This window comes from Leptinotarsa decemlineata, unplaced genomic scaffold (genome assembly GCF_025532065.1).
Source record: "Leptinotarsa decemlineata unplaced genomic scaffold, Ldec_3_MD MMD2_P_RNA_scaffold_11, whole genome shotgun sequence".
Lineage (NCBI taxonomy): Eukaryota > Metazoa > Arthropoda > Insecta > Coleoptera > Chrysomelidae > Leptinotarsa > Leptinotarsa decemlineata.
In genome coordinates, this window is record NW_027412525.1 from 6968882 (window position 1) to 6989426 (window position 20545).

Here is a 20545-nt window from a genome sequence, read left to right on the forward strand (position 1 = left end):
TCTCATATCGTCTTGAAGTGTGCTCGTGTCACTATTCACAGATGATACACTACCAAAAGATTGTTTTCTTCCTATTGGAGTACTCATGGGATAATTTGAAGTAGATTGAACAGTTCCATGATTTGGTGATAACACTGGTGATTTAGAAGTAGCGTTTGATGATAAAACATTCAATGGTTTCATTATGGGCTCATACAATCTTTCAAGTGTCGTACGATTTTCAATATTAGCATTCTTGATAGAGTTGAATTTCTGCCTGACTAGTTGACGTTTCAAATTCATTTCATTATTTTTATTTTCAGAATCGTTTTTTGTATTCATAATGCCCTTTTTTAAATTAAAGCTTAATCCGCTGATGAAGTGACCTCTACAATATTCAGTGATCGAATAAGTTTCAAAAAAAGATCATGGGTATATGAAACTATCGAATCCTTTGCGATATCTACCTTCATCTATTTTTCTATCCTTATTAATGACTGGAAATCCATATTGGTCCTCCCAGCATTTAACACACATCAATTGGAATTGTTTGAATGTTACATCGGGTGAAACATGATCTGAATAAATGTGATGTAAATTCGTCTCATCTTGTTTGAACATTATAATGAAATTGGTATTGTCACGCACTAACTGTTTGGGTACCCGTGAATATGTCTGTGCTAGATAAAAACAATCAACATCCTTATGACGTCCCATACAGAAATATGATCTAATAATATCTTGCTTTTTACATATCACATCATCGAAAATGAAAACAGAATTAGGCTTAGCGTCGAAGGGTTCCACTATTTCTGCATTATTGCTGAATGTATGAAAACCCAATCCTTTTATAGGTTCCAAAACACTTAGCAAGTACTGATATTTAGGTTGATTGAGTGATTTTGAATAGAGATACACATTTCTAAATCTCAGTCCTTGTGGATGTGTTAATAGTGATATCATTGCATTCGTCTTTCCACAATTTGAACGTCCTATAATGAGTCCTCGAACTGATGATGGAAGTAGTGGACCATGTCTGAATACCCTTTGTCCATTCAATCCACACCCAAATTTCTCATCTAGTTTATCTATAGCAAACTTTTCTTTCTGTTTTACAATGCGCATCGTGCCGTGGTTGGAGACTATATAAATGTTATTAGCTTATTCATTTCAATGTGTACCATCAAACGATACGGACGTATTGAAAGTGATCGTAAAATTAAAAGAGGTTGTGGTTTTGTTAATGATTTAATAAACAAACTTCCTTTCGAATTACATCTACCCGGAGGATATCAATACTGTGGACCGGGTACAAAATTGAAACAACGTTTAGCTCGTAACGATCCTGGAATCAATAAATTAGATATTGAATGCAAAAAACACGATATTCAATATTCTAAGCATCCATCCGATCTTGCAGCAAGACATTTAGCCGACAAAGAACTTGAATACAGCGCTTGGGATAGGGTTAAATCGAAGGATGCGAGTATTGGGGAAAGAGCAGCTGCATTACTTGTCACCAACATTATGAAAGCGAAAAGACATATGGGCATGGGTTGTAGTACCAATAAGAAAAAATGTAAGAGGAAACAAACGAAGAAAAATAAAATTAAAAAAGTTGCATTTGGTGCTGAGATAGTCCATAAAGTGCGAAATGTATTGAAGAAAGCTGGTGGGGATCAATTTTTGACGATTAATAGCAAAAAAGCAATTACTGTGTCATTGCAGGCGGCACGTAAATACCTCAAAGCTGTCGGTGGAAAGAAGAAAATCTGCACAATACGGATAATTCCTGTTCCCAAGATCGGTGGACTTTTGCCATTGATACCAATTTTTGCTGGACTATCCGCACTAGGGAGTTTAGCGGTAGCCGCTGCTGGTATTACCAAGGCCGTGAATTCAGCAAAAGCCAGCAGAGCGGCTTTAATGGAAGTCAATCGCCACAATCAAACCATGAATGCTGTAGCATTGGGCAAATGCGGAAGTGGAATATATCTCAAACCATACCGTGAAGGCTTAGGACTATATTTAAAACCATACAAAGCCACAAACAAAACAAAAAACTAATTGAACCCCTACCTCAGAGGCCTCTTACTGATCTCGATCTCAGTTATTATGCACAAAAAATGAAAATTCCACATTTTCGTGGTGTTTTTATGCGTGATAGATTACCATCTTCAGGTCCAAAACAAAACGAGACAGCTATTGTTAATTTAGATGGAATAAGTGGACCAGGAACACATTGGGTGGCATATAAAAAATGTTGGAAAGAAGTCACATATTTCGATAGGAATTGACTCGATTCTTTCGAAAATGTTCGAATGTAAAAATCAAATATAACTATGATCGACAACAGAAATTTAATACAGTTCTCTGTGGTCACTTGTGCTTGCAGTTTCTCTCTAAATAATTTTCCAAATAAAAATGGATTCAACACCAAAACTGGATCGGGAGGCTATCAAGGGAATGGGGTTTTCACTTAGAATGTTTTCAAAATATGGTACCTTGAAAAAAATGGATAAAGTTATGCTTGCAAATATGCCTAAGGAAGTGATACTTGCATGTGTTGCACATGAGATTGCATATGTTTGGGAAAAGTCGCCTAAGCATCTGCAAGATGACATCGATATAATGAAACATAGATATTGTTATGAGCAACACCACGATCAAAATTCAGATTCGGATGTTAATGATGGTCCTATACCTCGAAAATCTATGTGTTGTATTTGTGATATAAAGGATGTGAATATTGGTATCAATAAAAATGATACTTATTACAATACAACACCTTCCAAAAAGTGTAAATTGTCTCAAATGTGCTGTTGCTGTGTACAATAATAAATTGAAATGTGTTTCAAAATATTCATCAGTCATGTCACGAGAGTTCGAGCTACAAGCTGTCGGGACAAGTGTCTTGAGTGCGGATTTTTTTCCACCAATTGAATTGGATAGGAACAGTCGTTATGGATTAGGACTTTTGGGATTCTATGGATGCAATACAATCAATAATATAACTGAAGCTAATAACTTAGTTAGTTTTAGAATCAGTAATGACAACTCATCGATACCCCAAAAGTTGACAATTGAAATTCTATGTGGTGCTTACGAAATAGAAGAGATCAATGCCGTCATACAGAAACATATCATGTTCAGATTGTTTCATGATAAAAAACCAAATGATGATATTTTCTATCTACACGCCAATAATAATACGTTCAAATGTGAAATGCGATCCAAATATGAAATTGATCTGGCACATCCAAATTCTATAGCAGAAATGATGGGGTTCGCTCATGGAATATTTCCACCAAATCAGATACATGAATCATCATTACCAATAAACATTACAACTGTGAGACTTATCCGCTTAGATTGCAATATAATATCTGGTTCATATATAAATGGTGAAGAATCCCACATTCTTTTCTCATTCGATATTGATGTTGAACCTGGCTACAATCTTACTAAAGAACCACACAGTATTATATATATGCCTGTCAGTCCAGAAGGTCGTCAATTGATTCACAACATTACAGTGCGTATTTTGGATGAAAAAAATAACCTTATCGATTTTGGAAGTGAAGAAGAGATTTTCATTATTTTGGAATTGAAGAAAATCGAATAACTGTTGTTATGGGTTTCATTTACAATAGACAAAATCGCATTGAACAATCCCAAACGAGTTGCACTATCAAAAAGAAAGGTGTGCATAAAAAGAAGCTCATTCCACAAGTGTATGCTAAACAGTTAGCACATAACGCTCTGTCTGTGAGTGATCTTAAATTTTTGAAATCGATTGGATTGAAAGTGAGAAAATAACAATGGTGCTCGAAACAAACAGTGAAAAAATGAATATATTCAATGAACCAGTGCTCGATCATTCTCTCATAAGTTTACATGAGCACACATATAAGCCCTATGGATCACCGCTATTCAGGAATTCGAATGAAATCAGAATTGCAATCAATTATCAAGATGTTATACAGATATTGCCGAGAGCTTCATTTACATAGAAGGTAAATTCACCCCCAAAGATGTAGCGAAAACATGCTATCTCTCGAATAATGCAATTGCATTTCTCTTTGATGAAATTCGTTACGAAATGGGTGGTGAACAAGTAGCTGTTGTTAGAAAACCTGGGATAACATCTACAATGAAAACCATGATATCATTTGGACAATCACATGCTAACACATTATTGACATCTAGCTGGGGACTTTCACAATCGAAACAAGATATCTTGGATACAAACAGTCATGTTTTTAGTGGAAAACTACCACTGAAATATTTGATGGGTTTTGCTGAAGATTACAACAAAAGTATCTTGAATGCTAAACAGGAATTGATTTTGATTATCGCCCGATCATTCAAGAACTCATATATAGGTGAGGTTGATGCTGATTTGGAAATAAATAAAATCGAATGGAAAATAAGTCATATTGTACCAGATGATAAACACAAGCTCAAACTTTTGAGTAGAATAAACAAAAGCGGTCTGAATGCCAAAATCAAGTTGGCGTATCGTATGTGGGACCTCTATGAACTACCATCATTACGTGGGACTTCTTCAGACATATGGGCCATCAAAACAACTAACGCATTGGAAACTCCTCGTTTTGTCATCATCGCATTCCAAAGTACTACCACATCTGAAGACAGAACACAGGATATTACAAAATTCACAACTGCTGATATCAATAGTATTCGAGTATACTTGAATTCTGAAGTTTATCCATATGAGCGTTGGAATTTGAATTTCGATAAAAAACTTGATGCTCCTGATTATTATGCTTTTGAAAGTTTCCAGCGAAGTTATTATGATAAAGATATGAGTGAACCTCTGATGGACATTGGACAATTTAGAGAGAATCCACTATTCGTCATCGATTGTTCCCATCAACCGAATGCAACAAAATCATCAACTATTGATATAAAGATTGAGTTTGAGACGAGGAAGACCAAGTTTCCAGACAACACTAAAGTATATGCATTAATTTTGCATGATACAGTTTTAACATACAATGCATTGGATGGTTCAGTTCATAGCAGATATTGACACTTTTTTTTTCACTCTATCATATACTGTTTTATGATCTTTTTTTTATTTGTAACTGACTTATACCATATTTATTGTTTTGTAATCATTTTCTATTGTATTTTATGAAATTTAAATAAATAAAACATGAAAATAATACGAAGTTTTTTATTTGACATTATTTATGATTTACAGGAACATACAGACTATCTAAAATAACTTCTTCCTCATAATCATCATTTTCGCGACCATCTTCAATTTCCTCCCGATTTTCATCATTCAATTCAAAGTGATGAATAATCCATTCTGGCAAGTATGGTTGGAGGCTATACAGGAATCTTCTTAGGTTCAGTTCAATCATAACCTCACAAAGTTGCCACAATTCCAATTCATTATCCAAAAATTTTTTACAAACTTCTGCACCACTCCAATAGTTCTCAGCATCACGAAGGCATAATTCGATTTGTTTTTCATCATAGCATACACTCACATCATAATTGCTTGCATGTTCGGCTCCATCACCCAACACCTTTAATTTAGACGACAAATGTTGAACCGATGATTTGAGATCTGCAACATCGACCCAATCTTGACTTGCGTACTGCATCCACATCTTTAAATGGTGGAACTGAAATCGAATAAAAAAAACAATAAGCAACCTCCAATTTTTCAGTGATATAATACTCGCATTCCCATTTTACTTGTAGTTACAAAGTGAGTGTGTTCAACTAAGTTAGTAATGTTTATATTTCCATATAATTATCATCTAATATATGAATATTAATAAAACAATAAGAAATTCATCATAATTACTATTATCATTCAATCATATTGAATTTGACTAGAGTTAGCGTTTTCACACCAAAAAACTTTGTAAGCTATGACCTAAAGAAATTCTCTATAAATTATTACTATTATTATTCAATCATATTGAATTTAACTAGAGATCGCGTTTTCATGCCAACAAAACTTTGTTGGCTCTGTCCTAAATACATCATCCTATATTTACCACCTGATGAGTTGATACAAGATATATCGTCATCACTGAATTGCAACGAAATACGTTTTGGTAGCCATGTTTTGAATAATTTATCATTGCTCACATCTTGCAAAGTTAATAAAATTGATTTACCAAATCGTGTAGAATAAGTTGACATATTTTTAATTATATACACTTCATCAATTGGCAATGATGATAAGGCCTTTTGCTCTAGTATTTCAACCTCCTGTACAATCAAATTATTAATTTTATTCAAGTCTACTTTTGAAAAGGACATGATGAAAATATATATGAAAATATAAACAATTTCCAACAGACAAATACACTCACCGTCTTCCTTCTATTACGAACTGAATAACACTCTACCAATTGCTAACTGCTGCAGATATATTCGTCTACTGATTTCATAGTGTGCCAGGCATTTCTTTTATATTAAACAGTGCGAGTCACCCCCACCATGAAACCGTGAAAGGTTCACATTGCTAGTTGCTATCCACTAGAGATGCCTGACGTCACAGCCAAGCCCATCTCCCAATTCGATGCGATAACAGTTGCCGGTACGAGCAAGTAGTGGTCGTTGCGCTCTCGGAGAGGGCAGACGTTTGCACAGTCCTCACCCGCCTGCGTGTCACCATCAATAGCGAGGGTAGGGCGATGCGTTACGTCACATCATTCACTGCTTCGAGAGCGATACGAACAAGTAGTTGTCGTTGCGCTCTCAGAGAGGACAGACGTTAGCACAGTCCTCGCCCGCCTGCGTGTCACCATTGATGGCGAGTCTGGGGCGATGCGTTACGTCACATCCTTCACTACATCGAGGGAGGTGAGAGCAGACCGATGAATACGCATTACTCTGCCACACGTCGTGGAGTGAACATGTCACTCTCTAGCCGTTAAACGGTTATTGCTGTGACGTCACTCCACTACTAACTTGGTGCCCTCACACCGATGGAGCATTCATTACTTGGAGGATCTTCGAAGTATGCAGACGTATGTTTGTACATAGACAAACAAGCACATGATGAAACCCTGTACCGTGCACACACACATACACACACAAAATCTCATATGAAAAAAAAAATCTGAACGATCCATGCACCAGACACTTCAAGGTCACAACGCCTCGACTTCACTGCACAACAAAAAAAGCAAATAACACGTCTTTACACACTCCTATACGGATAAAGATGGTAGGGTGAAGAAGAATTATTTGAAAATGAGATTCATTGATAGTTTCAGATTCATGCCTAGTTCTTTGGAGAATTTAGGTGCAAATTTAACATCTGATCAGTGTATCGAGATGCGCAAACATTTCCCACAAATTGAAAATTTCAATTTGATGAGAAAGAAAGGTGTATTTCCCTATAGTTTTGTTGATGACATCGAAAAACTGAATTATCCAAGACTTCCAACCAAAAATCAATTTTATGATAAACTCAATTGTGAACATATATCAGATAATGATTATGGGAGAGCTCAACTTGTTTGGAATTCATTCGAATGTCAGGATTTGGGTGAATACTCTGATTTATATTTAAAGTCAGATGTGTTACTATTATGTGACATTTTTGAAAACTTTAGAAATATATCTGTTGATAAATATAAATTGGATCCGGCACAATACTTCACTGCACCCGGATTATCGTGGGATGCCATGTTGAAATATACTAATATTGAATTGGAATTACTAACTGATATTGATATGGTTCACTTCTTTCAAAAAGGTATTCGTGGTGGAATAAGTCAATGTAGTGAAAGGAAACATAAAGCAAACAATAAATTTTTACCGGATTATAATCCAAATGAACCATCTTCATTCATTTCATATTTGGATGCAACAAATCTATATGGTTATAGCATGTCGCAACCATTACCAACAGGTGAATTTTCATGGTTAGCACCTCATGAAATTCTCAATCTTGATATAATGAATGTGGATATTGATAGTCCTTATGGATATGTATTGGAAGTGGATATACATTATCCCCAAGAACTTCATGATAAACATTCCGATTTACCATTCTTAGTTGAACGTTTGATACCTCCATATGCAAAATCGAAAGTTCCCAAATTAATTCCAAATTTAAACGACAAAAGAAAATATATTGTTCACTATAGAAACTCACAGCAAGCTGTCAATCATGGTTTGATAGTGATGAACACACATAGAGTATTGAGGTTTAAGCAATCATGTTGGATGAAGCCTTATATAGATTTGAATACTGAAATGCGTAATAGGTCTAATAACAAATCTGAAAAAGATTTCTACAAACTAATGAATAATGCAGTCTATGGAAAAACAATGGAAAACGTAGACAATAGAATTGATGTTAGACTCATTACACATTGGGAAAATATAAAAAGAACTATAGGTTCTAGTTGTCTCATATCGCCACCAAATTTTAAAAAATGCTCTATTTTTACAGAAAATTTTGTTGCCATTCAATTGGCTAGAGTAAAAGTTCATTATGATAAACCACTATATTTAGGATTTTCCATTCTAGAATTATCTAAAACAGTTATGTATGATTTTTTCTATGGATGTATCAAACAACAGTTTGGAGAAGATGTGTCCTTACTCTACACTGATACCGACTCCCTTATTCTCAAAGTAAATACAGACAATTTCTATGAATTTATCAAAAATAATATAAATAACTTCGATACATCTAATTATAAAATAGGAAACCAATTCAATATTCCAGTGACAAAGTCAGTTCTGGGTAATTTCAAAGATGAATTCCCAAATGATCCAATAATCAGCTTTTACGGTACAGCTGCTAAAGGGTATTACGTGAAATCTGTTGATGGTGAACTGAAGAAGGCCAAAGGTGTGAAACGATCTGTTATAAAGAATGAATTGATATGTGAAGACTATGAAAAAATCATTGAAGAGGGAGGTATGATATTCAGGAAGATGAACTCGTTCAGAAGCGTATTGCATGATATTTACACTGAATTGAAAAATAAAGTCGCTTTATCGTATCATGACGACAAGAGATTCATCATTTCGAATACCACTCGAACTCTTCCATGGGGTCATAACGATATAGAGTTTTATCGAAATGATCCTAATGATAACATTCGTTGGGTGTCTGAAATCGTTCATTCTTTTTCTCAAGAGAGCGCCTTAGACCAACTAATCAATTTGTTGACTGTAGAGATGAATAATTGAATTATAATTCGAAGTATTATTGCTTATTCCTTCAAATCGGAACATTCGTATTTGTGATTATTGTATTATATATTGTATATGTATCACTTTTACCAAGTTACTTAGATGAATAAAAAATGATAAAAATATTATTTGTTTCATTTCTATTTTCCTAACCAATTACTGTAAAGTATATAGCATAATGTAAATGAAAGAAATATCAGTTTGAAAAGAATCATCGTAGAGTGCACAATGTCTAAAACAATCGATAAGTTTGGTAGAAAAAGAAAATTGGGTGGTAATGTCATTCGAGGTCCTCCGGGATTGGTTTTAAATTAACAAAAGATGGTCATTATGACATGCAAAGAAAAATATTGAAAAATATAAGCGAACCAATTGACAAGAGTAATTGTGTAACTGTATCATATCTTGAGGGGGAAATTAACGGAACAAAGGAGGTTATACTTCTAGCCCTACAAGCTGCAATACAATCCACAATAGGCAATATTGCTCGCGATGCCCGTCAAGCATTTGACGATAAAATTGCAGAGGCTCGGATAACTTTCACTCGTAAATTTGACAAAATTACAAATGATGTGGACATAAGAATGTCTGACATAACAGCGTCTACAAATAAAAAATTTGATGCTGTGTCAAACATAACAGCGAGTACAATGAAAAAGTATGATGTACTAGAAGAGAGAGTTGAAGTTTTGGAGAAAAGCCATAAAGTCAGGTCATCAGGTGGGCTGGGATATCCAGGACTGGACATTGATCCAAATGTTAGAATAATAGAACCAAAACTAAAACCAACAGATGACGTATTAATTGAACCAACATGGTGAATTTACTCCCGCGTTAGGTTAGATTAGGTTAATACATACTGTAGGTTAGGGTCATACATACGTTAGGTTAGGTTAATACTTATGATAGGTTAGGTTAGGTTAGATTAGGTTAGGTTATTACATACTGTAGGTTAGGGTCATACATACGTTAGGTTAGGTGTTAGGTTATGTTAGGTTAGGTTTCACGGCGCGCGAAGCGCGCCGGCGCGGTTGCCTCATTACGCTCGCGCTGGCGCGCGAAGCGCGCCGGCGCGGGCGTAGCGAATTGGGGCGTAGGCCGCGCGGAGCGCGGCCCGCTTTCTTCCCACCATTGCTCACCCCGCCCACTTCCTATCATTTCTCGCCCCACCATATTCCAACCATTGCGCATGCACGCCCCCACCTCATTCCCTCCACTCCCAACGATGTTGATACCCCGAGGAGCACGTTCCTCTACATTCAGTACGACAACTCCAGTCATCCAGAGCAGTCCAACCATACTCAACCAGAAGCGGTGTACTATACGACGAGGAGCTAAGTTTGAGTAAGTTAACAATGTACTTTAATTTTTTATATCTACTAACTTTGTATTATTTTACATTTTCAGAATGACATCCAACACTCAGGAATTAAATAACGCTGTGGCATCCATCATGCCTATGACAGAGCAGGAGAAGGCATCCACTTCGCGAGTTAGGTGCAGATCTACCAGCCCTGACTTATTCGAGGAGGAGGAAGTCAGGCCTGTGAAGAAGGTTTGCCAACGACCTGCAGCGGGGCTTGGTCCTATTCCTAAGTACCGAGCTACTTGCAATAGGACTAATCCTTATGCAGGTAGTTGGTCGACCGCTCCAAAGAGCTTAAGGCTCTACCCGCAGCAGTAGTGGAACAACCTAGGGCGCCTTCTCCGGAGGAGCCACCAGTCGTATTGTCCCCATCGGAGGAGGCTCCCATCGTATTCACTCCGTCGGTGGTGCCGCTTTCGCCGATGCTGGCAACACCGGTGACGAATCCTGAAGTGTTGGTGCCACAAGTGCGACAGCCTATCGGAGAGGTTAGTGAAATGTTGGACAGTTTTCTACAGAGATGTAAGGAAGCAGTACATGCTTCTCGATCTAGTGAGGCCGCGTTGGTTAAAAGGAAGCGCGAAATGGCTGAAATTGTTAACCGACGGAGGGAATTAGAAAAAGAAATGGCCGAACTAGATCGGAAGTATGCATCTCTGGAGAAAAAGTGTTAAGCAGATACGTCTTCGATAGAGACTTATAAAAAGTTAGTGACTTTCATAAAAACTCTCCCATAGATTAAGTGTAGTAAGATTAGTTTTAGGTTAGTTAGGAATATTTAATTGAGATAGTTTTTTGTAATTTTAGGAAATAAAAATAAAATAAAAAAAAAGAAGTGAAATTAAGGGTGTACATTGTTTTGGTTTGGTACACATTGAACAATGCGATGGTTGGAGCATTTTTCTTCACTTCGTCTTATTATTATTTCCTTTTTTTTATTTCAATTACAAGTTCTTCTATGCAAATACCTCACATCAATTTTTGTGTTCTCTAATCTCTTGTAAATAATCTCTTGGGAAGAAAATATGTTTCATAATGAAATCAATAAGTATATTTCATATAATTTATATAGGATTTTCAATTTTCTCTTTCATGGAATATAGCTCATGTCATTTTTGAAATTCATTCCCACTTAATCCCCTCTCCTCCCCACTCCTCCCCCACTCCCTTTCAAAAGTATAAAAGTAGGAATTATCGGTTGGAATATTCAGTTGATCAGCCACCTTCAACATGGAACCTGATTCAACTACTGAGCCGTACAGTGACCCAGCGCATCAACATCCTTACTGGGCTTCTATCCATGAAGGTTTCGTTACCTCCACGACGGCACCTCACTCGATGAATTATGATAACATAATTTATGATGATCGGATACAAGTGCTTCACGTTACTGGAACCGATCAAGCAGACCTGTCTGATGGGGATTATCCAGATCCCTATGATTGGCGGAATGATTACGAATGGGATACACAGTCCGGAAACACAGACGACGACAGCGATGACGATGATGACGGTGACGCTGACAATGAGTCCGATGATAGTCCTCCACCATCCCCTATCCTGATTGATGAAGTCCTGAATTCAGACGATGATATGTAATCGTTTCCTCGTTTCTCCATCCTTTCTATTCCTTTCCTTTCTTTCCACGGAGTACACACTTTTTGGTTGGTGTACACGAGGCACTGCGAGGTTGGGGCAGTGTCTTTTTCCCTCTCCCTTATTAGTTTTTTTATAATAATCACTCAGAGTTTCTCATAATAATAATCACTTAGAATTTCAAGAAAATTGTCATTCTTATTGCTTTCGAATTTCAAAAACTGAATTGTTCTACATTTACACTTCACCCCCTCCTTTTTTTCCCAATATAAATAAAGCATCAATCCCAGTTCTATATCATTCTTCCACAATGTCGAGTGTTGATTCCACCACCGAACCGATGAGTGTACCAGAGTATTCTATGACGAGTACAGGCCCCATCCAGATACATGGAATAGATTCAACGTTCGATCATTTCAGTACAAATTTTGCACAAATGCTGCAACGTATCTATGATCTACCTGATGATTTCCCGGCACGTATGGAAGAAGGTATGCAAGAGGAAGTAGAGGCAGAGTTAGAGATGGATGTCAATGAGTTAGACGATCTAACAATCATCATTGTTTCCGATGATGATGAGGAGCGTTAGTCCATACCATTGCATGGATTAATAAAAAAACAGCCCTTTTCAGGGCTACAATTGAAGACTGAAACAATAAAAAAAAATAGCTCTTTCAGAGCTATCATTATACTTTCAAACAGAAACAGGTTCATACCATTGTTAACATTATGGTCTCAAACAAAATGTATGTATGTAAAAGTATTCATCATTATATGCATACAATGATTGACAAAATGCCAACTTCAACTTTCATTTAAAGTAGTACTCATCATATGCATAGATATTCAATGACTATCAAATTCCAAATTTCGACTTTTCAGTCAAAGTAGTAATTTATTTGTCATATAATGTATAGATATTCAAAGACTAACAAATTTCCAACTTAGACTTTTTATTAGTCAAAGTATTCATTTGTCATATAATCTATGAATACTAATACAACTAACTACTGTTTGTGTGAATAATGTAGCCCTGAAAAGGGCTGTTGTTTTTTTTTTGACCAATAGGTCCAGGGTTATTCTGCCACAGGTTTCACATTATTGCATATTACGCAAGCTGATACTCTCGTGAAATTCGTAAGCGGTCTTTCACATGCCTCACACCAATATTGACCCATTTCCATCATAGAGACCGTATCGTGGATATTAACGTGTTGATACCAGCCACCGTTATTGTTCCTTATTGAATAAAATCGGAAACAGCACCAACATAACTTTTTTATGCTGCCATCAATCGTTTCGATCTGCACATGCGCATTCATCACGCAATATAAATCGGCAGTATCTTCTAAGGTATCGGTGATGTTGAGCATTCGGTGACCGATTCTCAAAGCGCTATCACCTTCAGATGAGTCTGCTACAACCCCTTCAACTTCACCTTCACCATCCACGACTAGCTCAACGACCATGTCTTCATCTTCATCGCTCTCAGCCTCAATTTCAACTTCGTTGACTTCAAGGTCAATCTCCACTTCATCGACTCCAACACCTTCTTCAACTCCAACACCTTCTTCAAGTATCACTTCCTCTAGCGGAATGTTGACATCCTCATCATCTGTCTCGTCTATCCAATTATATTAGTATCAATAGCAGATATTCTGTTTAATGCAGCAACTATTTTTTGAGTATTCATCTTAACGTTTTCTCACAGATGCAGAGTGAATGAATGAACTCTAGGTTTGCAATTCGACTTATATAGGTAGTGGTGGTAGTGCGACTCCCACTTGACTCGTTTAGAGTGGAAGAGAAGGAGAAGTTATCCCACTATCCTTTCACATGATGTTGATTTGTATAAATAGAGATCGTCGGTATAGGAGAGAGCATTCAGAGTTTCTGTAAGTCATCTCTTAATATTTCTAATCGAATTAGTAAAATGCCGTTTCCAAAAGAGTGGAATGAAAAACCAAAAGTGTGTGTCTACCCAATGATGATTGCAGGGGCTATTGTGTGCTACTTTTGCCAAATAAGTAGACCTAAGGATTCAATCAATCCATGTACTGGTATGTGTAGTGATTGTGTGTCGCGGATTCAACTATCGCCTCCTTCTCATCCGCCGAAGCGAACAAAATCGGATAATCGTCAACAACAGTTACAGTGTCTGAAGTGTTCTGAACCTATAATATTTAATAATATAGGTATCTGTAGAAATATTTGTGGTACCTGTGCTGCCGTTCCAGCTCCACTACAACGTTGTTTGCGTTGTGATACATATTCCATGAATTGTTGGAATCATGTATGCAATACATGTAGAAGTACTTGGGATCTGTTTGAGAAGGTTGGTCAACTCTACCCAAATAGGAGAATTCATTTTTTTCAATGTAGGTGTCTGACGCATGAGCAACAAATATTGAGGAATAGAGTCAAAGAACGTTCCACATCCACAGAGACATATTAATATTTTTTATTATCGTTATTGTCCTCTATTATTAATAAATATATATATATATATATATATATATATATATATTTTGAGTTTATTTGTATTATTTTCTCACATTTACATGCATGCAACACAAAGTTTTCCTCTTAAATGACTAAGATTGTTACATGCGTGAATAGTTTAGTGAAAGAGCGCATGTGCCAGTTGATGAAAGAGCGCATGCGCTAGTTTATTTTCTTCTATAAATGGTGAGGTCTCAGTAACTACATCACCTTTCCTATCCACATTCTATTGCTATCACATATCATTCCTCAGACCTTAATAATCATTATCATGAGCTCTATGCCGCTATTGATTGCTGAAGATGGTTCACCACTTGTTGATATCGATCAGACTGATTTTGAAAATATTCCAGTATTACATTTATCGAGCCAAGATTCGATAAATGATTTTGATATTAACGAATTCGTTAACTTTGCAGATGTGCCGGAACCAAATGGGCAAATTATTATTGAAAAACCAATTGTTTCGCAATTATCATCACTCAAACACTCTTCATCTACCATTCCTCTTGGTGTTGATAAGAAATCTAAAACAATCAAGAGGAAGGTTACTAATGCATCTTCATCGATTGTCACTGACTTTAAAGAAAAGAAAGAATCCAAAAGTGTTGTGCGACAGAAAAAACCCGCAACGAAAAGTGACAGATCGAAGAGGAAGCCAAAATGTACTCCTAAAGAAATGGAGAGTGATTTCAAAGCTGAACCGCTATCTTCTTTCAGTCCACTCCAGCGGTTTGGAGAAATGAAAAGGAAAGCAAAATGCCGTCTTGTAAAGGCACAGATGACTATTGCTGAACTTGAAAAGAGTGAGCAAGCTATTAATGCTAATAATGAAACTCTTGAAGCATTAGATGCCAAGATTGCATTAGCGAAGGTTGAATTGGCTAGAATGTCTAAAGATGCTGATGAACTCCGTTCAAAAATTGGTAAAGATAATCAATTCCATCAACGTTCGAGAATGCAAGCTCAGGCTGAGCTTGAGGAGTCGACTAAGCTTTATGAGACGGCATTATCAGTAAGAGATAATTGGCAAAAAGAGTTGGATACTGCATTTCAAAGTGACGGGGATTAGTTTTGGGAATGATAATGTGTTTTCAATATCGTGAGTTGAAAAATATAAGCGGGAATGGAGTATACAATTAATTTGGTTTGGTATACACAGAACGTTGCGAATGGCTGGGGCAACGTTTAACGCTGCAATATTTTTCAATTCACATACTTATAATTGAAATGAAAACAATAATAAACTTTAATATTACTTCATTCAAAAATACACTATTAGATACATTTAAACCATATTTGATTCATCAATCCAAGAATTTTGTTCGCTAGGAAGGCCTAACCACTTTACATATACTTTATTTTTCTTCTCTTCAACACCTTCTCAATCAGATATACGTCAGGATTCTCGGTTCGTAATAACTCTTCTTCGTAAAAACATCCTCTAATCGGTTGTTCATTCATATCTTCAAGATTATAAGTCGTTGGGGTGGTTTTATTAATTTTAACAATCTTGAAGAGCTCCGTGGTAAAATTCGCAGTGTAAGACTTTTCAAAAATATTTTTGTATTTGCTTATACGTACAATATCATTCAATTGGAATTTGGGTTTACTTTGTTTTCCTCCAATTCCATTGATACCTTCGAATTTCAATTTTGTTGTTGAATCAACATTGATGGGGGCCATACATATTGTACGATGAACTTTATTGTTATATCTACTTGTTATAATTGGAAGAATATCAAGCCATTTGTGGAATATCTCATCGAAAATTCCTTGTAGAGCCATGCCTTTATTGTACGAATCACTCTTTCTGCTATAGCTGCCTTCTTTGTGCTGAATGTTGAATAATGATTGATATTATATTCTCGCATGAGAGATGAGAAGCTTCTATTAAAAAATTCTTTCCTTGATCGCTTTGTATATGTTTAGGGGAAAATTTGGCTTTCTTCAGTACATATTTCATTGCATTAGTTATTGTACTACCTTTTTTATCTTTAACTGGCACAGTCCATAGATATTTTGAGTAACAATCAATTACTACAAGTATATATCGGTATCCTTCATTACTTTTTGCATAAGGTTGTAGTTCAGCTAGATCTATTTGCCATAGATCTGCAAAACCTTTGATGGTAGTTATTCTTCTACGAAAATTACGTCTTGCAGGTCTATGTAATTCATTAACAACTTGTCGTTTGATATCACTTACTTCATTAGTCATTCTATTTCAATATGATTAAAGAGAAAAAAAGTGATAATGTTACTGCATTGAATGATGATGTGACAGTGATCATTACTTATGGATATATATTAATATATTATACCTTCTTCACGTAATTCTTCAATTATTGAAATTATTTCATTAAAATGTCCGGTATGTCCAGCTGACTTTGATGCTACCAATAGTCGTAGGCGAGCAACTAACTCTTTCGGTGAATTCCAGTACACATAATTCGCAGGTTTAGAATTATATGTTTTCTCCATTTTCACTCGTTTGAGTGCTCCACCAATTTTACTTCTACTCCTAATTGGATATTGTCGTGAGTCTAATAGTGGTTTGATGACTTCACGAAATTTTTTAGAATTTGTATTTTAAAACCATTCTTCAGATGATATTGTTTATATGGAGCATTCGTTATTTTCAATATTTTGGAATATACTTGACGAGTTTCTTCATTATCAACATCTTGTGGATTCTTCAAAAAGATCATATCATATAATTCTGGACTACCTGCGCATTCATATTTTTTCACTTTATTAGCATCCCAAAATGAAATGTTTCCATCTTTGAAATGTACCACTAGACTTCCCATTTTCAGCTTTTGTGTAATTGGATCCATACGTACGCCAAATGTTCCATCATATGCTGGATTTCTAGATTTTAAATTATTCAAATGTTTCATCAAAACATCTTCACCACTTTCATTCATAACAGGTGAGATGTCAGGATCCGAGGAATCGATGTGGGACGATGATGGTGTTTCGAATAGAGTTGTTCTCATATCGTCTTGAAGTGTGCTCGTGTCACTATTCACAGATGATACACCATCAAAAGATTGTTTTCTTCCTATTGGAGTACTCATGGGATAATTTGAAGTAGATTGAACAGATCCACGATTTGGTGATAACACTGCTGATTTAGAAGTAGCGTTTGATGATAAAACATTCAATGGTTTCATTATGGGCTCATACAATCTTTCAAGTGTCGAACGATTTTCAATATTATCATTCTTGATAGAGTTGAATTTCTGTCTGACAGCTTCTGTTGTCTCTACTAGTTGACGTTTCAAATTCATTTCATTGTTTTTATGTTCAGAATCGTTTTTTGTATTCATAATGCCCTTTTTAAATTATAGCTCAATTCGTTGATGAAGTGACCTCTACAATATTCAGTGATCGAATAAGTTTCAAAAACAAGATCATGGGTATATAAAACTATCGAATCCTTTGCGATATCTACCTTCATCTATTTTTCTATCCTTATCAATTACTAGAAATCCATATTGATCCTCCCAGCATTTAACACACATCAATTGGAATTGTTTGAATGTTACATCGGGTGAAACATGATCTGAATAAATGTGATGTAAATTCGTCTCATCTTGTTTGAACATTATAATGAAATTGGTATTGTCACGCACTAACTGTTTGGGTACCCGTGAATATGTCTGTGCTAGATAAAAACAATCAACATCCTTATGACGTCCCATACAGAAATATGATCTAATAATATCTTGCTTTTCACATATCACATCATCGAAAATGAAAACAGAATTAGGCTTAGCGTCGGAGGGTTCCACTATTTCTACATTATTGCTGAATGTATAAAAACCTAATCCTTTTATAGGTTCCAAAACACTTCGCAAGTACTGATATTTAGGTTGATTGAGTGACTTCGAATAGAGATACACATTTCTAAATCTCAATCCTTGTGGATGTGTTAATAGTGATATCATTGCATTCGTCTTTCCACAATTTGAAGGTCCTATAATGAGTCCTCGAACTGATGATGGAAGTAGTGGACCATGTCTGAATACTCTTTGTCCATTCAATCCACACCCAAATTTCTCATCTAGATTATCTACAGCAAACTTTTCTTTCTGTTTTACAATGCGCATCGTGCCGTGGTTGGAGACTATATAAATGTTATTAGCTTATTCATTTCAATGTGAACCATCAAACGATACGGACGTATTGAAAGTGATCGTAAAATTAAAAGAGGTTGTGGTTTTGTTAATGATTCAATAAACAAACTTCCTTTCGAATTACATCTACCTGGAGGATATCAATACTGTGGACCGGGTACAAAATTGAAACAACGTTTAGCTCGTAACGATCCTGGAATCAATAAATTAGATATTGAATGCAAAAAACACGATATTCAATATTCTAAGCATCCATCTGATCTTGCAGCAAGACATTTAGCCGACAAAGAACTTGAATACAGCGCTTGGGATAGGGTTAAATCAAAGGACGCGAGTATTGGGGAAAGAGCAGCTGCATTACTTGTCACCAACATTATGAAAGCGAAAAGACATATGGGCATGGGTTGTAGTACCAATAAGAAAAAATGTAAGAGGAAACAATCGAAGAAAAATAATATTAAAAAAGTTGCATTTGGTGCTGGGATAGTCCATAAAGTGCGAAATGTATTGAAGAAAGCTGGTGGGAATCAATTTGTGACGAATAATAGCAAAAAAGCTATCACTGTGGCATTGCAGGCGGCACGTAAATACCTTAAAGCTGCCGGTGGAAAGAAGAAAATCCGCACACCACGCATAATTCCTGTTCCCAAGATCGGTGGACTTTTACCATTGATACCAATTTTTGCTGGACTATCCGCACTAGGAAGTTTGGCGGGAGCCGCTGCTGGTATTACCAAGGCCGTGAATTCGGCAAAAGCCAGCAGAGCGGCTTTAATGGAAGCCAATCGTCACAATAAAACCATGGAGGCTGTAGCATTAGGCAAACGCGGAAGTGGAATATATCTCAAACCATACCGTAAAGGTTTAGGACTATATTTAAAACCATACAAAGCCACAAACAAAACAAAAAACTGATTGAACCCCTACCTCAGAGGCCTCTTACTGATCTCGATCTCAGTTATTATGCACAAAAAATGAAAATTCCACATTTTCGTGGTGTTTTTATGCGTGATAGATTACCATCTTCAGGTCCAAAACAAAACGAGACAGCTATTGTTAATTTAGATGGAATAAGTGGACCAGGAACACATTGGGTGGCATATAAAAAATGTGGGAAAGAAGTCACATATTTCGATAGTTTTGGAGATCTACCCCACCATTGGAATTGACTCGATTCTTTCGAAAATGTTCGAATGTAAAAATCAAATATAACTATGATCGACAACAGAAATTTAATACAGTTCTCTGTGGTCACTTGTGCTTGCAGTTTCTCTCTAAATAATCTTCCAAATAAAAATGGATTCAACACCAAAACTGGATCGGGAGGCTATCAAGGGAATGGGGTTTTCACTTAGAATGTTTTCAAAATATGGTACCTTGAAAAAAATGGATAAAGTGTTGCTTGCAAATATGCCTAAGGAAGTGATACTTGCATGTGTTGCACATGAGATTGCATATGTTTGGGAAAAGTTGCCTAAGCATCTGCAAGATGACATCGATATAATGAAACATAGATATTGTTATGAGCACCACCACGATCAAAATTCAGATTCGGATGTTAATGATGGTCCTATACCTCGAAAATCTATGTGTTGTATTTGTAATATAGAGGATGTGAATATTGGTATCAATAAAAATGATACTTATTACAATACAACACCTTCCAAAAAGTGTAAATTGTCTCAAATGTGCTGTTGCTGTGTACAATAATAAATTGAAATGTGTTTCAAAATATTCATCAGTC

The 20545-nt window shown here is 36.0% G+C and overlaps 1 protein-coding gene across 1 annotated transcript; it reads left to right on the forward strand.

Annotated features, from left to right (window-relative positions):
- Positions 1-9964: 9964 nt before the first annotated feature.
- LOC141480557 (uncharacterized) lies at positions 9965-11254 on the forward strand. The gene is made up of 2 exons (XM_074170717.1): positions 9965-10536; positions 10600-11254. Exons 1-2 carry the CDS (start codon positions 10382-10384, stop codon positions 10874-10876), a joined length of 432 nt encoding a protein of 143 aa, XP_074026818.1. The 5' UTR covers positions 9965-10381; the 3' UTR covers positions 10877-11254.
- The last annotated feature ends 9291 nt before the right edge of the window (positions 11255-20545 follow it).